General features: G+C 42.1%; 1 protein-coding gene across 1 annotated transcript in view; it reads right to left on the bottom strand.

The window, feature by feature from the left end:
* The window catches only part of AFF3 (ALF transcription elongation factor 3), a 481878-nt gene that overhangs the window by 197605 nt on the left and 266294 nt on the right, over positions 1-17979 (bottom strand). Inside the window, exon 6 of the mRNA XM_023734036.1 lies at positions 3137-3217. Within this exon, the coding sequence (XP_023589804.1) occupies positions 3137-3217 (81 nt within the window). The remainder of the gene's footprint in view (positions 1-3136; positions 3218-17979) is intronic.

Genomic DNA, 17979 nt, shown 5'->3' with positions numbered 1-17979 from the left:
CTCAGGAAGAAGCAAAGATGGCGCACGGAGCGAGGCACTCGAGCAAAAGGAGGGGGAGATGGCGAGAGGCAAGGAAGAAATCAAAAGAAGCGGAAAAAAGCAACACCAGCAGCCAACAAATGGCACCCAGAGAGCCTCCTGCTTGGGTGTGTGGAATCCAAGTAGCCGGCGCTTCCCGGTCAAGAGACCGTGGCCGCGGGAAGCAGACGAGGCCAAGCCAGGGTGAAGAGGGGTGGGGGGTGGGAAAGCGCACACCGCAAATTACCGGTTGTTTTGTGTCTCGCTGGATGCTCCGTGAGGCTGCTTTCTTGTACCCCCGTTTGCTGGTCTCCGATAGGAGTCCAAGATGGCGGATCCGCATTACGTTAGCTGGTAGGGGACCTCTGCATGAGTCTCTCCTCGCTCTCCGTTCTCTGTCAGTTTTCTCATGCCATTTGGTGCTTGGCTGAGTTCTTTATCTCTTCATTTGATGTTTTAGGGTTTCAGGATTGTTGTACTTTCTGTTCGGCTTAGTTTTTCGGATCTTTGCTGTGGAGGGACGGCGTGGTGCTTCTATCTAGAGCGCCATTTTGCTGGAACTCTCTCCTTTGCTCACTTTTAAGTTGGGTTGTCTTTTAACTGTTGAGTTGTACGCGTTCTTTATATATTGTGCCAACACCAATTTTTGTAAAAAAAGTTTTATTAGAACACAACCTCATTCATTTGTCTATGTACTGTCTGCAAAGCCTGAACTATTTACTACCTGATCTTTTACAGAAAAAATTTGCTGACTCCTGATTTAAACAATGAGTTTTTGAGAAAGAATTAGATAAATAGGGGTTCCTGAAAGAAATCCATGTATTTATAGAAATTTATGTAAATATAGAAATTGTCAACACAAGGTACTATTTCAAACAAGTATAAAAAAAATGAGTTAATAAGTTGACAGTGTTATAATAATTTGCTAACTATGGAAAAGAATAAAATTAGAATCCTATGTTATATAATACACATAAAAATTTTATAATATAAAAACAAAAACTATAAAAGAACTAGGATAAAATAGAGAACACTGTTAGAATGTTGGGGCAGGGAAGACCTTTTTTCTCTGACAGATTTGATTACATAAGAATTAAACACTTCATTAGTATAAAAGGTACATGATGAGAGTTACAAGAAAGTAATTGCAACCTATATAATAGACAAATGAATAATACATAAGAAGTTCCTAGAGATTATTTTTTAAACAGTGGAAATGAATACGAACGGGCAATTTGCAAAACGGAAACAATCTGTGCTTAAATTCATCAGTAATCGGGGAAATACAAACTAAAACAATGAGATATCAATTTATCACCCCTCAGACAGACACAATGATAAAATGAGAGATAATACGAAACACTGGCAAGAGACGGGAAAAAAGTACTCTTGAAACACAGTCATGGGTAAACGTGGCTTCTGATGCCTCCAAAGGGACAATTCTTGTTCTAGAGACACTCACGAGCGTGCTTACAAAAAAGTAGTTACAAAAAAATGGTTGTTGTGACAGTGTTTGTAATAACAACAATCCGTATATAATTTCAAAGCGCACCAAAAGGAGTTTGAGCAAATTATGGCAAATTCATACTATGAAATATTTTGTTGCTGTTCAAAGGCATAGATAAAATCTCTATACAGTTGCTTGGAGGAGCCCTGGTGGTGGAAACAATTAAGCGCTCTGCTGCTAACCAAAAGGTAGGCTGTTCGAACCCACCCAGTGGCTCCGTGGGAGAAAAGACCTGGAGATCTGCTTCCATAAAGATTATAGTCTAGAAAACCCTATGGGGCAGTTCTACTTTGTCACATGGGGTCGCTATGAGTTGAAATCGACTTGATGGCACCTAACAACAACATATTTGCTTGGAAAGCTCTCCAATACATCATGTTAAGGGAAATAAAAATAAACTCTTAAAAAAATCTTTTATTTTTATGCCATTTATAGTTTTAAAAAACGGAGTAAGCATACATATTTCTACAAATGCAGAGGAGAAATGACTGCAGTGATACCCACCAAACTCTCGACAGTAATCTCTGGCTGGGAAAATAAGATCAGGACAAGGATACCCAGGGCTTTTACCATTTGCTCCTTCATTTGCATAATTTGACCTTTTATAATGAGTATGCAGTTGTATGTTGTACAATTAAAAAAATAAAGTCTACTAGACTCATGTATAACTTAAATATATGTTGTGGCTGATTTTCGTGTGTGCTTTTCCTTCGAAAATATGGAAATATTTTTCATTAAAGTCCTAGAAAATATTTTCAGTGTTTCAAACGATATCAAGGAGGAATAAATACCACATTTCCTCAATTCTAGGACAATGATTTTAGGATACATAATTAATCTAATAATAGCTTTTCAGTAAAAAAACAAAAAACACCATCACACTGAATGTATAAAATGATTGTGAGATGCACTTCAATTTCACAAACGTTAAAATGTTAAAAGTGTGCATTTTTGAGTCCATGAAATAAAATATACATATTTATATATACAAATATATGTGTATATGTATATACACACATACATACATGCACGCATACGATATATAGCTATGTAGCTACATAGATGTAAAATAAAATACAGTATAAAATCAAAATAAAAAATAAAATTACTAAAAACCCACAAATCATTTCTATATAACTCTATTTGGCAAAACTTAAATAAGTTCTAATCTTTATATATTAGCATAAGGTAATTTTAAGTAATACAAATGTCTCATATGTAAGTAGAGAAAAATCAAATTTAAGCATTAAGATTAATGCATAGTGCCTGTAAAAATTTACATGAAACGCTAGAATATCAAGTTTTTCTAAAATATTAGTTTTACTTGTAAGAAGTGTTTCTTTAGATAATATTTGAGGCCAAGTTTCTATATTTAGTGATAATCGTGATATGCATCACATTTTGCAGAGAGTAAGTAGGTAATTAGGATTCCAGGCTTGATCCCCAAACCCCAGATGAATGAATATATGCTTGCGAATTGTGGAAGACCAGGTCCATGTGCCTCTGGCAAGAATATTCACAGAGAAAGAGACAATTGAAGGTAAACCCATTGTCCACTATTAATGTCTGCATGAGTAAAGCATATCTCTCCTGACTTATGCAAGATCTCACCTTATTTAGAAATGGAAATTTGCTTGGTTCTACTTTCCCAGGTGGTTGAATAGCAGAAAGTGGTGGAAGCCAGGTCATCTCCTAAAGGGGGAGGAAAACCAATACTGTGATACACATAGTGTTGAAAGTCAGGAGCACTATAAAGCGGCTAGACAAGCATGCCTCATGTTCAGTGAGGAATGAAAGGAATGGCTTTAAAAGATGTGACACCTACTTTTACGATTTCGTTTCCTAATTTTACCAATTTTGGTTCCATAGCCACCCTTGTTCCCCCTAAAATTCGAAAGCTAACAAATCCAACTTTTATCCCTTAGTAATATCTACAAGGCTGTTCCTATTTGCACTTGATTTAAGCTCCTGAGCAAAGGGACAACTCAGTAGTAAAAGCTCTATTGAAAATGCCATACAAAGAGAGCTGCTTCTCTTGGACTCCATCCCACAAAATTCACAGGGTGTTTTTGAAGGAATGCACGCAGCACTTTCTTCTGTAAGACTCTTTATTAGAGGAGTTATCTACACCCTTAGAGATAAAGTACGAGTTTCCAATAAGCTCTACACACCACTTTGGTCTTCATAAAAATGTCATTCATGGAGAAGACAAAAAACAAATCACACTTAGGAAACAGAGAGAAATGGTGTCATTGTTATGATACAGTATTAAGGATACAACTTTAGCTCAATGTGCAATAATCCGTCTATGCTTTTTGACAGACATTTTCACTAAGCTGTGAGAAAGAGAAGGAGACTGGTTGTTTTATTCACTTCCAGGATCATTCTTCAGTTCCGTCACCTGGAATATACATAGTTGCATACAGTAAATGACTGTGGAATTACATTGAATTGATTTCTGATTGATCAGGGAGCCAACTGGGAGTTTATAAATAAGTTCTGAATCTTATTTCTGAAGGAAAGGTTACTTTCCTTCCACTTCCACCCCTAAACATGCATAGAATCAGTGGTTGATCCATTTTAAGAAAAGTGAGAAATTCTCTCTTTTTAGGTGAAGACATTTCCTCACCTCCCTTTGTGAGGAAGGGGAGGATGTTGAAAAGGGCTTCTGTCAGGTTTTGAAGTGACAGAGTTTCTTAAGCATGGTCTTGTGTCTTCTTTCCTTGGGTAAATCTCCTCCCCCAGCACCTCAGATGGCACAGAACTCACCATCTGGTTCTCCCAGAACCCAGATGGTACAGGGAGTGGAGGGAGAAGTGTGTTCAAACCTACCCTGGAAAGATTACTGACTCGACATTTTCTCTCCCCACCATGACACATGTGCCGTAGGTGGGTTAAGCAGCATATGCATTTGAGGTGGCCTGTCTCCATTCTTCTGTTACCAAGGTTTCCTCACTGCGAAGCAACGAAGGATCCAGTGACCTCTTATATCACTCTCTCCTCCCACCTCTGCTCCCCACGTATCTGCCAGTGCTCCATTGTCCCTTTCGAGGAGGTTCTTAAGCAGCACTTTCGAGTATGCGTCAAGCATGGCATCTGTCTTTGTCCATGCTTGGACCCAAGCCACTACTCATCATTTTCAGAGTTATCCTTGTCTAGGAACTGGTCAGATCCTACCTAGGTTGTTGCTACCCTATTAAGAAGGCTATTGGTACTGTCCTGGATGCTGTCGAGTTCATTCCGACTCATAGCGACCCTGTAGGATAGAGTAGAACTGCCCCATAGGGTTTCCAAGGAGCGGCTGGTGAATTTGAACTGCCGACCTTTTGGTTAGCAGTCGTAGCTCTTAACCACTGTGCCACCAGGGGCTCCACATTAAGAAGGCTATGAAGACATAAATGGTTTTTCTTTGGTTTTCTAATCCTTTTCTACAACTTGGCTCTCTCATCGAGCTCTCTCTCCCATTTTCTCCAGTTTCTGATTTTCCTCTTTGCTTTAAATTACTGGCTAGGATATGTGTGTTTCTACTCTAAGTGGCCTCAAATCTTATGTAGAATGAAGTTAGTAATCAACTGTCAACAAGTGAACTGACTGTTCTTTCCTCCTTTTTCTATGTGTTCATTTCTCATCCACAGTATCCCACTAATAATCACCCGTGCAGTGGCTTCCTCTGCAATCAGCCTGTGGCTCACACAATTTAGACTGTATGATCCAAAAAAACAACCAGACCATCACCATCGAGTCAATTCCGACTCACAGTGACCCTATAGGACAGAGTAGAATGGCCTGATAGGGTTTCCAAAGAGTGGCTGGTGGATTCGAAATGCCAAACTTTTGGTTAGCAGCTGATCTCTTAACCACCGCACCACCAGGGCTCCATCCTTAGAGGCCAAAATTGATAAACACAACTGATTACTCAAGATTAGACATCAGACTTGCACATACACCCTCAACCTGTCAATGTTAACTTTGCATAAATTATATTAGTGATTCCATCTGTATATTGGAACTCCTCATATATGTAGCATTTTATGCCTGATTTTGTAAAAAAATGTAAAAAATATACCATTTCTGTGTGTCCTACAGCTACTCAAGAACAAATGCTCAACTGAGTATCTACTGAACTGAAAGTTAGGGTAACAGTGCTGGCTGTGTCCACTATACATTTTTCTTCTTTAATCCTAGTTCTATCCTCCAAGGCTTATAATCTCATCTTCCTTCCTTCCCTCCTACCTTCCTTCCTTCCTTCCTTTCCTCCTTCCCTCTAATCTATCCATCTATTTATCATCCACTCAACCTCAGACACAACGTGACAGAGGCAGATGCCACATTCCCTTAGCTCTCCATCCTCATGCCAATATCCCTTCTTCTTTGAGGCTTTTGCCATGCGGTTTTGGATCCTCAGCTCCTTTCATCTCATCCCAAGATGAGCTACCTGTGAGGCATCTTTCTCTTTGCCCACCAACCACCGCTCAACCAACTAATAACCAGTCGCTGTCAAGCTGATTCCTGCTCGTGGTGACCTCATGTGTCTCAGAGTAGACATGTGCTCATAGCGTTTTCAGCGGATGTGATCTTTCAAAAGTAGATTTCCAGGCCTCTTGTGAGCCACATCGCCCCTTTAAACCAGCCTAACGGCTCCCTTCCAACCCTCACCCTCTCCACACACATTATTCCCCCGTTGACTTTTAAGGACAAGTTGTGGATATCCCAAGCATTTCACCAGACCTTCTTCACCTGTTCTTCTTCTGACCCATCTTTGCTCCACCTTGAATCTTTGGCTCCACAACCCTGACTTCAGCTTTGGCCTTTGGATTTGTCTTGAAGAATTAGAATCTTGGCTCTCCTCAATCTACTCTGAGATGGCTCACTCCTTGGGGTCTCCAAGCCCTACTTCTCTCAGGTAAAAACCGGCATACTAAATCACTCTTGATATCCAACTCCCAACACTAACCACCAAACAGACATCTCAGCTGGGCTTATCCAAGGCCTTCCACGTAATGGGAATCAGATACTCTTAGGTTCACTACAAATCCTCTTAAAGTCTCCAATTCTGGAGCAAACTCTCACTGTAGTTTCTCTTCTGATCGCATGGTTGGGCCACTTAGGAAAAGCTGTGTACAATGGTGGTAATACCGAATTAAGACTCTGGATTCTCCCAGTGTTGCTCTAGTCTGTTCCCTCTTCCGGGTTTCTCAGATATTATTCCCATATTTTGTCACCGTCTGTGAGCCTCACTTTGGTTCTCACCCTGTCACAACAGGGGGCCTCAACTCCTATGTCTTCAAAAACACCAAAGGTTATTAGGTTTAAATGTTCCCCAGGGACAAATCTATATTTATGCCAACCCTTCTTTCCCTCCTGCTGGTATGTCTGGAAGAGGTTTATGTCACACTAGCCAAGGCTGATCCCCCATCTGTGCCCTCCATCTTGTTTCTTCCTCTGTCCTTAGGGAGCTAGTTCCATCAATATCTCTCCTTCTCCACCGGCTTCTTTCCCCCAAACCTATAAACAGTCTCAAGCCTCAAACCCTTCCTGACCCTGCATCCTTCCTTTAGCTACTCTTTATTTCTCTATTTCAGTTGCAATAACCAACTTTCTCAAAGTCTGCGTAATTTTGACACGGTTATCCACCATTCACATTTTTGACTTATCATTAATGTTTTCCGTGTGTGAATTATACATACAGGAGTGCATAAAATATGTGTATGTAAAGGCCTGGAGATGTGCTTCTGAAAAGTCACAGGCATGAGAACCTTATGGAGCAGTTCTACTCTGCAACACATAGGGTCGCCATGAGTCAGAATCAACATGACAGCAACAAGTTTTTTTTTTTTTTTTAATTCGGTTTAAGAATAATAAGCCAAAAAACCAAACCCGTTGCCATTGAGTTGATTCCGACTCATAGAGACCCTACGTGTTGCAGAGTAGAACTGCCGCATAGGGTTTCCAAGGAGCAGCTGGTGGATTCAAACTGTTGATCTTTTGGTTAACAGCCGTAGCTCATAACTACTACGCCACCAGGGTTTCCAAGAATAATAAAGAGTAATAAAATGGATCCCTGTGAACTCACTACCCACCTTCACATTACCAACATCTCATCTCCCCTGTTCAACAGAACTAGCTCTGAGAAAGGTCCTTCTGACTGACAAGTTCACTGGATTCTACTGAATGTCCATGTCTTCTTTAAACCCTCTTCCACTCAGGCCCCATGTTGCTGCGCCCTCCTGGCTCACCTCTCTGAGATTCCTCCTCATTCTTTTTTTTGCTGAACGTTCTTTCTCTCACTGTTCCTTTAACATTTTGTGTTCAGTCTTCTTCTCACAACCTCCTTTCCCTGGGTGATCTCGTTTATTCCCAGGGCTTTAAAAACCATCTGGTGTGTGGGTGATGCCCAAATGCGTATCTGGCTCGTAACTTCCCACTCTAAAATGTCTACTGAACCTTTCAACCTGGGTGTTCTACAGTTAATTCAAACCTAACATGTTTAAAACTGAATTTCTGCTCCCCACACAACCTCTTCCTCTTCTTGTGTTTTATACCTCGATTAATGTCATCAACATCTATTAACTCTTCAAGTTAGGGACCTTGGAGCCATACTAGTCTCCTTCTTTCTCTTTCATCTCCTTCCCAATAATAACAGTAACTTACATTTATTAAGTGCTTAAAATGTACCAAACACTGTTTTAAATGTTTTATTTAACATAATTCTCATAACAATCCTGATAAGCTAGGATTTATTATTTCCTTATTTTATACATGTCACTCAGAGGTTAAGTGGCTTGCTGGAGGTCACCAGCAGTCTGATTTACCATATCCTGGGCTGTCTCTAAACGTTTTAGAAGTGCATTCAAGACCTCGCAGGTCCTGCCTCACTGCCATCCCAAGCTGAGGTCCCCTGAATGCACCATGCTCTTCACATGCAGTGAGCCTACCCACCCTCCACCCACTTGCTGGGCTCTTTACTCATCTGTCAAGGCCCAGTTCCATTGCCTCCTTGTCCATGAAACCTTCTTTGGCCAACTTCTTTGGTCTCATCAAGCCGCTGTTGACTAGACCTTCCTTTATGCCACATTTCCTTCCACACACACCTGTTAGAACACTTGTCTCCTATGTTGCAGCTACCTGTTGTCTCAGTCATCTAGGGCTGCTTAACAGAAAGACCACAAGTGAATGGCTTTAACGAAGAAAAATTTATTCTCTCACAGTCTGGGAGGTTAGAAGTCCGAATTCAGGATGCCAGCTCCAGGGGAAGGCTTTCTCCTCTGTCCGCTTGTGGGGAAGGTCCTTGTCATCAATCTTCCCCTGATCTCGGAACTTCTCAGCACAGGGATCCCAGGTCCAAAGGACATGCTAATCTGGCTCTTGTTTCATGGTGGTATGAGGTCCCATGTCTCTTTGCTTGCTTCTCTTTTATATCTCAAAAGAGATTGGCTTAAGACACAACCTAATCTTGTAGGCTGAGTCCTGCCTCATTAACATAACTGTCACTAATCCTGCCTCATTAACATCACAGAGGTAGGATTTACAACACATAAGAAAATCACCTCAGATCACAAAATGGTAAACAATCACACAATACTGGGAATCATGGCCTAGCCAAGTTGACAGATATTTTCGGGGGGACACAATTCTATTCATAACACTCATTTACATATCTGTACCACCTTTATAGTTTATGATGGTACCTTAAAGACTGAGATTCTGCACAATTTTCCTGGTGGCTGCAGCATCTAGCACAGAACTTGGTACAGAGGGGATGCTCAGCACATTGTTGAATAAATGTTGAACTAAACAGTGTCTCTGCAATGTCTCTACCTTTTCCTTCCTGTAATCCGAAACATCTTCCTAATCACACCCCTAGCACTTTTAATCTGGAGTACTTTAGTAGTTTCCCAATTGGCCCTCTTTCTCCCACTATTATCAATCTCTCCTCCACACTGCTGCCGACTTAACTTTCCTAAGTGCAGATCCAACTGAAAAGTTTCACTGCTCCAAAATCTACATCATATATATGATATATGTTATGTACATCTTTATATATATCTTACATACATATATGTATATAACAACTACAACAATGACGATGCCGATTATGACAATGATGCTTCCTTCTGTGCTTCACAGCTTCCAGACCGTCTATCTTCTCATTTATACCCAACTTTTCAAGTAATTATTATTGCCTCCATTTTACAGGTGAGGAAGATGAAGCTCAGAAAGTTTAAGTGATTAGCCCAAGGTCACTCAGTTCATAAATGCTACAGTTGAAATTTGCACACGTATCTTCTTACTCCCAGTCATTTTTTTCCTGTTCTATTGCATGTATCTTCCCCTAGTATTCAGGACTTCTACAATAAGGTTTGCCCTAATAGTCAAGATCTTCTACAATAAGTCCCAGTTACCAGCTTCACACCCTGCTACTGCTCTACAAATACCCTAGCTACCAGAAAGCCACCATCTCTGCTTTTGCTTACACTTGCTTACCTTTTGGGTGTGAAGGTCCTCCTTCCATATGTTCTTTGGAATTTTATCTATCCATTAAGGCTCATCTCAAACACAATTGATGTCTTGAGGCTTTGCTAATTCCTCATCTATTCCAATATGATAGGTTAATTCCCTTCTCCTGTTTCTCCAAAACACTCAATTATTTATTTTTCTCTTGTAGTAACTTTTACATTCTGTTTGGTTATAGTTTGATGAGTACACGACTCAGTCTACACCCAGAACATCCCCCCTTTTGATGCCCTTCTCCCAACATAAAATAAAAATCATACTTAGAATACTAATGATCTCTTTCGAGAGAATACAGTTTTACTAGATACAATCCCCTAAAGAAAGACTACACAGTCCTTCAGAGAGGGAGAGTTCTACTCATCTTTGTGTAGCATGGAGCCCCCTGGACACAGTAAGTGCTCAATATTCATTTGTTGGATTGAACCAAACACCTACCCTTCATTGCAAAATGACTTCCTAACATTGCTCTAATTCTAGCTAATCATTCTATGTGATTTTTCCATCTAATGAGTCCTGCTAACCACATGAAGGAATAGTGAAGGCCATATGCTTGCTTAAAACATTCAAGTCAATTAGAATTTCTAAAAATATAAGAATAATTTATGTGGACTGTTTTAATATATTTGGTTTTTAATGAGCATGTAATGACTGTACAAGATCGATTACCCAAACCAAAAAAAAACCCAAACCTGTTGCCGTCGAGTCGATTCCAACTCATAGTGACCCTATAGGATAGAGTAGAACTAGCCCATAGGGTTTCCAAGGAACAGCTGGTGGATTTGAACTGCCGACCTTTTGGTCAGCAGCTGAGCTCTTAACCACTGTGCCACCGGGGCTGCATTGATTATCCATTATATAAAAATTTCCCATTAGGGCTGCATGGGAAAATTAAGGGCTGACAGATTATCTCCATTTCTTCTCTGTCATTTACTTAGCCAAGTCACACCCTCAGTTAAACTGCAGTGATTTGAAAGTTGTGGACTTTGGAGTCAATCAGATTTCAGCTTGTGGCAACTTAGAACGGGAGGAAATGAGGATGTTAAGATTAAGTAAGATGATATATATAAAGAGCATGGTATGGTTCCTTCCATGTTTAAGCATTCAACAAGACAGCAGTGATTAACATCAAGCTGACTTTCCATATTCTTGTCTCTAAAATGAGAAATACAATGTCTCTCTGAGATTTAGTAGTTGGGAGTCTGAGATAAAAGAATAAAATATGTGCAAATGTAAGCTATAATTAAGCTAGAAATTAATACAAACTACATATTACTAAAACAGAGAGTTATTCACAGAGATTAGTATGGTTCCTAGGTATGATTTGTACTCAGTATTGGAGAAAATGTCTCTAATTTTTCTCATGGGAACAGATCTCTGCATAATAATGGCAGTCAGTGGGGAAATAAGGTTTGACAAAAAAGTATTTAATTGACACTTTACTTTTGGTAATGATTTAAGATGTAAACAAAGGCAAAATTTATCAGGCCTGCTCAAATTTCACGCAGCTTGTCTAACAATATTTCTTTCATAAAAAAGAATGCTATTTTATTACAAGGTTCTCAACTCCTTGCTACTGTATCCACTGTCTGCTGTCCCTGCCCTTGCTTCTGACATGACTCCCCGGCCTTGGCCATCCCTCCATCACTACTTACTGTGATCTGCCCCCACCCCACCCGGCCATCTTGGACCACTTTCGAGACCACATGTAAAGACAGGAAGAGAAACAGGAGGTTTAAAGCCATTGACTCCAAAATTCCATTAGCTACATTCTGAACTAACAAACTCTCCAGCCACTACTTTGATCTGTCTGTCTGTCTTCCTTCCGTTTTGATTTTCTTGTCACCCTGTCCCCAGCACTGAGAGATGTCATAGCTTCCTCAGCCTTACGACTCCGCTCCTTAGTCTGTTAGCTATTTCAGCTAACGGGATTAAGACTCAACGTATCTGTCTTAAAATAGCCTCACCAGTCCCATCTCCCTAAGCAGATGTCTAGTTATCCAACGGACATATTTCAGGGGGACTTTTTACTTCTCGGGTGAGCTTAAAATACCAAATCTCTTAATAGCAAATACATTCACGTTGCGCTTAAAATTCATTAACAGTCTAATTTTTTCCTCAGACTTCCATAAACCAAATTTTGGGAGGCCTTGGGGCATGTGGGCCGCTTTCAATTTTGACATCTATTGTATAGTAAGAATTCTCACAGTCCCATCAGACTTACTGGTCTGACAGAGACTGGAGAAACCCCAAGAGTATGGCCCCTGGACACCCTTACAGCTCAGTAATGAAGTCACTCCTGAGGTTCACCCTTCAGCCAAAGATTAGACAGGCCTGTAAAATAACACGAGACTAACTGGGCATACCAGCCCAGGGGCAAGGACGAGAAGGCAGGAGGGGACAGGAAAGTTGGTAATGAGGAACTCAAGGTTGAGAAGGGGAGAGTATCGACATGTCACGGGGTTGGCAACCAATGTCACAAAACAATATGTGTACTAATTGTTCAGTGAGAAACTTGTTTGCTCTGTAAGCCTTCATCTAAAGCACAATAAAAAAAAAAAAAAAGTACATGAATGATTTAACCAAAAAAAAAAAAAAAAAAAAAGCTCCGAGTCCCAAGATGTGATGTGACCCTGAGCAAACTTTCATGCGCTTATTTGGCACAGCCCCATTTCCCTCCATAGAGCTGCCCCCGGGCCCCGAGGCCACCTGCATCAGCCCGTCTTCGGACAAACAGTAGGAGGTTCAGGTCACTCACTGACTGAGCAGTACAGCTCTTTGTTACTGAAGGAGAGAAGAAACAAATGAACCCCCCCAAGAAAGGTTTTTAGCCCAACGTCTAATCTTAAGAGTTAAAATGTATACCTATAAAGACCTGAAAAGTAGGTTTTATTTGCAAATAAGTTAAACTAAAAAACTTAAAACAGAATCATTTTCCTCTTAAAATAAGTGACTAGAAAACCATTTTCCCTGGTCTGTCCCCCTGTCTACGTCTCCCCACCACAATCTATCTCGGTCGCTGCCACGAAAGCGTTTTGTCTCAAACAGCTACGTGCTGCTGTTGCTCAAAAGCTTCAAACGACTCCCATCCACCCCGAGGGTAAAGTCCAAACACCCAGGATGCCCCGTCCTATGGATCCATCAAGGAACTTTGCAATGTGATTGCCTGCTACTTGTGGCGCAACAGTTGAGCACTTGACCACTAACCAAAATGTTGGCAGTTTGAACCCCCCAGCAGCTCCATGGGAGAAAGACCAAAGGATCTTCTTCTGTAAAGATCACAGCCTAGGAAACCCTATGGGGCAGTTCTACTCCATCATACAGGGTCCCAATGAGACGAAAATCGACTCAACAACACCTGACAACAGCAACGCTTTTCTATAGAATCCACCCACAAGCTAGATGGGTTTACTCATGTCCTGCCCCAGGTCTTCCTTCCCCCACGTTTTTGCTTTTCCTTTCATGTTATTCCAACTTCACTTACTTCTTCATTCTTTCCCATCCTGGCCCTCCCCCTGAAGCTGACCACTGCTATCCTCAGTGGGTGCTACAGCCTCTCACTTCCACTTACAAACTCGATAGTTTCACTTACTCGGTGTCACTTACTTAACATTTACAAACTGCCTGGGGTTGCGAGTTTTCTTTTCATGGGTTGACACTATCAGACTATAAACTTCTTTTTAACCCCACTAGGTTATAACACAGTAGCCCTGGTGGCAGAGTGGTTAAGAGCTTGTCTGCTAACCGAAAGGCTGGCAGTTCAAATCCACCAGTAGCTCCATGGAAACCCTATGGGGCCGTTCTACCCTGTCCTACAGGGTTGCTATGAGTTGGAATCGACTTGACAGCACCCACCAACAACGACAACAGGTTATAACACGGAAGCCCTGGTTATACCGTGGTTAAACACTTGACTGCTAACCGAAAGGTCGGTGGTTCAAACCTGCCAGTGGCTTCTCGGGAGAAAAGATCTGGCGATCTGCTCTCACAAAGATTATAGCTTAGGAAACCCTATGGGGCAGTTCTACTCTGTGGTATAGGGTCACAATGAGTCAGAACCACCTCGACGGCACCTACAAACAACAACAGGTTGTAATCCAGAGTCCCCAGGTGGCGCCAACGGTTAATGAACTCAGCTGCTAGCCAAAAGGTTGAAAGTTTGAGTCCACCCAGAGGCACCTTGGAGGAAAGTCCTGGTGATCTACTTCCGAAAACTCAGCCATTGAAAATCCTATGGAGACAGTTCTACTCTGACACACATGGGGTTACCAGGAGTTGGAATCGACTCCATGGCAGCTGGTTAGATTATAACCCACCACCCCTCTGTCCGTCTGTCGTACTGTAGTGGCTTACGTGTTCTGATGCTGGAAGCTATGCCAACTGGTATTTCAACTACTGGGGCGTGGGGGGGGGGTCACCCATGGTAGACAGGTTTTAGTGGGGCTTCCAGATTAAGACAGACTAGGAAGAAAGGCCTGGTGATCTACTTCCAAAACTTAGCAAATGAAAACCCTATGGATCACAGAATATTACCGGAGACTTTGACTCGCTTACTTCGGACACATCATCAGGAGGACCTGATGGCTGGAGAAGAACATCATGCTCGGTAAGGTGGAGGGCCAGCAGAGGCAAAGGAGACCCTCAGTGAGGTGAACTGGCACACAGCCACAACAACGGGCCCAAACCTAACAACGATCATGAAGATGGCGCAGGACCGGGCCGTTGTACATGAGGCCTCCGTGAGTCGGAGCTGACTGGATGCCAACTAACAACAACAAGACTGTCAGTTGTTTGAGGGAAGCGATCTTGTCTGATAACTCTCGTAACTCCCGAAGGCCTAGCACAATGGAGAAAAGAAGAGGAATTCATTTCACCTCCCTGGGATTCTCTTTTCTCTCTTGTGAAATGATGGGAAAGATAACTTACACTTGTCCTACCAAGGACACGGCACTGTTGTCAGGACGGAGAGAGAATCAATTACTTCTTTCCCTTTCAGCAACGTCTCAGTGTTTGCTGCCAGCCGAGAGGTCTGCTGGCAAGGGGTGTCTGCCTCCCTAGGCCTGGCAAGTGACCACAGTGAACTCCAGACTTCTTTGTGCTGAGAAACTTACTCTTTTCTAAACAGAACACTGGATTAATTCGGTCACTCGGGACTAGACATGTAAAACGTCAGAGCTGGTTTTTACGCCTGGCAGCGGCTGCTGCAGATCGGAGCGTTACTTTGTTTCCAGTTTCCATCTCAGAATAATCACTCAGCTTTTCAGGTCTTTCACACGTATTATTTGTGTTAGGACACGCTTATCAGGTGGTAATTTTTATTACGCTGCACACCCTTTAGATGCCGGTAGCTCACAGGAGTGCTGTGTCTGGAGGGGACTCGCTGAGGCAGGTCTGGCCAGGGAGGCCGAGCACTTTCAGGAGAGACCAGCCTTCGGATAAGATACAGTGGGGGAAAACACGCTCCTTCCTTATAGGGTCGCTATGAGTTGGAACTGACTCGACGGCAATGGGCTTTTTTTCTCCCCTTTAATGGCTGATGTGTTATTGGGACTAAAGAGTAAGTCCTAATTGTGAATCCATCCCTGGCATTTGAAGGGAAAGACCCTAGATCGGCCTTTAAACGGGTCAGATTTTGGTTCAGAACAAGGAGGTCACAGTCAACAATCCAAGAACATCCTCATTCTTCTCCTCTCCAGTAGAAGGCCACCACTCGTCTGCCCGTTTGTCACACTGTGGTGGCCTGCATGTTGCTGTGATGCTGGAAGCTAGGCCACTGGTATTTCAAATGCCAGCAGGGTCACCCGTGGTGGACAGGTTTCAGCAGCGCTTCCAGACTAAGACAGACTAGAAAGAAAGGCCTGGTGATCTAATTCTGATAATTAGTAAATGAAAACCCTGTGGGTCAAAACAGAATATTATCTGACTGGACTCAAACAGGGGCCCTGGTGGCACAGTGGTTAAGTGCTCAGCCGCTAACCAAAAGGTTGGCAGTTTGAATCCACCAGCCGCTCCCTGGAAACCCTATGGGGCAGTTCTACTCTGTCCTATAGGGTCGCTATGAGTCAGAATCGACTCGACGGCAACGGGTTTTGATTTGGACTCAAAAGTGTCAACGATTGTGAGGATGCTGCAGGACCAGGACACATTTTGATCCGTTATACACAAGGTCGCATGAGTCAGAGCTGACTTGACAGCAGCAACAATAACAGTAGAGGAACCTATAGTTTCAAAAAATAGTCAGAAATACAGTGAATTCATGCTCATCAGTGACGACAACAACTGTTATTTTGATAGGGACGCTGCTCATGAAAGCTTTTGGAAAAACAGTAGCCGCTGGGGGAGAGGAAAAGACGGCTTCTCATTGTATAGCGTTGTCTTCCAAAATTCCAGAAACCAAAACTACAACTAATTCAAACACAGATACAAACAGGCAAATAACCAATGTTGTTGCTAAGTGCTGTCAAGTCAGTTCCGACTCACAGTGACTCCATGTAAGACAGAATGAAACACTGCCCGGGCCTGTGCCATCCTCACAATCATTGATGTTTGAGCCCATTGTTGCAGCCACGGTGCCAATCCATCTCATTGAGGGTCTTCCTCTTTTTTGCTGACTCTCTCTCTTACCAAGCATGATGTAAAAAAAGGTCACCCAAAATCATAGTGAAATCTTGTTTCTTTAAACTGAAAACCCAGGAACATGTCCAACTTGAGCCAAAATTGGCCTGAAAAGGGGATTCTCAGGAAGCGAACGTGTATTTTCTGGTAAGAAAGCCGATCTGGGTCTCATATGCATCCCCTGGATGGAAGGGTCTCAGACGGGACCACTGACTGACCTAATTCATAACAACACCAGAGCTTTCTAACTTAGCGCCGCTCTCTACTCTCAATGAGGTTAATCATGAATGGATGAAATGAAGGGGTGCCCCATGTGGATACAGACGAACAGAGTCAGGGTTCACAGACTGAGAAAGGCAACGACAACACTTGCACCAAGTGTATGCATTAGACAATACGACCCTGCTAGTCTACGGCAGGAAAGCACACATTTGGTGTTGATAGATACAAAAGTAGACCCTCAAACTGGAAATGCAGACAGTGCCTTATACTTGTGCATCAGACTTGCTCTGTAGTCCTTAAGATTTACATTTATCAAAAAACTGAGGCCCACAGTGCCTGGCTACCATGACTGAACATTTTGATCAAGGATTCAATAGATGGATCCTGATCAGAAGGGGGAAAATCGTGGAACAGAGATTCAAATTTACACGGAAACCAGACTTATTGGACCCATTCAGACTGTGGGACTCACCGAATCTACTGTCTGGAAATAATCTTTAAACCTTGAAACAAAACTATTACATGAAGCCATCATTAAACTAAACAACCGTTTAGGTCAATTAATGTTTGTCTTGAGCACTATACTCCTAGAAAGAAGTATCTATCTATATGAGTTCAAACTGCCAACAGTTAATTCCCATTCTTTAATTTGAGGATTTTCTTTTCTGGAACCGAACATTGCATTAAAATATTAAAAGTAGAAAATCTGTATTGAATTCTCAGAGCTGGAGCAGATGATTCTGATGCTGCGTGCACAGAGCAGCTGTGTGAGCGTACTGACTCCTGGTAAGTGCAGGCAAGGGCAGCTTCACCACCGAGCTCCCGCTTCAGCACAGACAGACACCTGCTACTTGCCGACACTCCTGCAAATCGTGTGCTCCCGAATAGGTCAACTCTTCACTTCTTTTAAAAAAAACTTTCTTTTCTTTCTTTTTTTTAAGAATAAAGCATTTGAGGGGAGTTAAGAGGATTTAAAAACTCTGAATCTGGTACATTCCGCTATCATTTCTGTGATTAAATCATGTTACGTCTAGGTTTGTAAGACGTAAGACAAATTTCAGGCCAGCTGGTGAGAAAGGTCATGTTCTTAGCTATGCCGCTGTCAG

Source organism: Trichechus manatus, unplaced genomic scaffold (genome assembly GCF_000243295.1).
Source record: "Trichechus manatus latirostris isolate Lorelei unplaced genomic scaffold, TriManLat1.0 scaffold00004, whole genome shotgun sequence".
NCBI classification, from domain to species: Eukaryota; Metazoa; Chordata; class Mammalia; order Sirenia; family Trichechidae; genus Trichechus; species Trichechus manatus.
The sequence above is the reverse complement of the archived record's forward strand: the minus strand, read 5'-3'. Positions and strand labels throughout refer to the sequence as shown.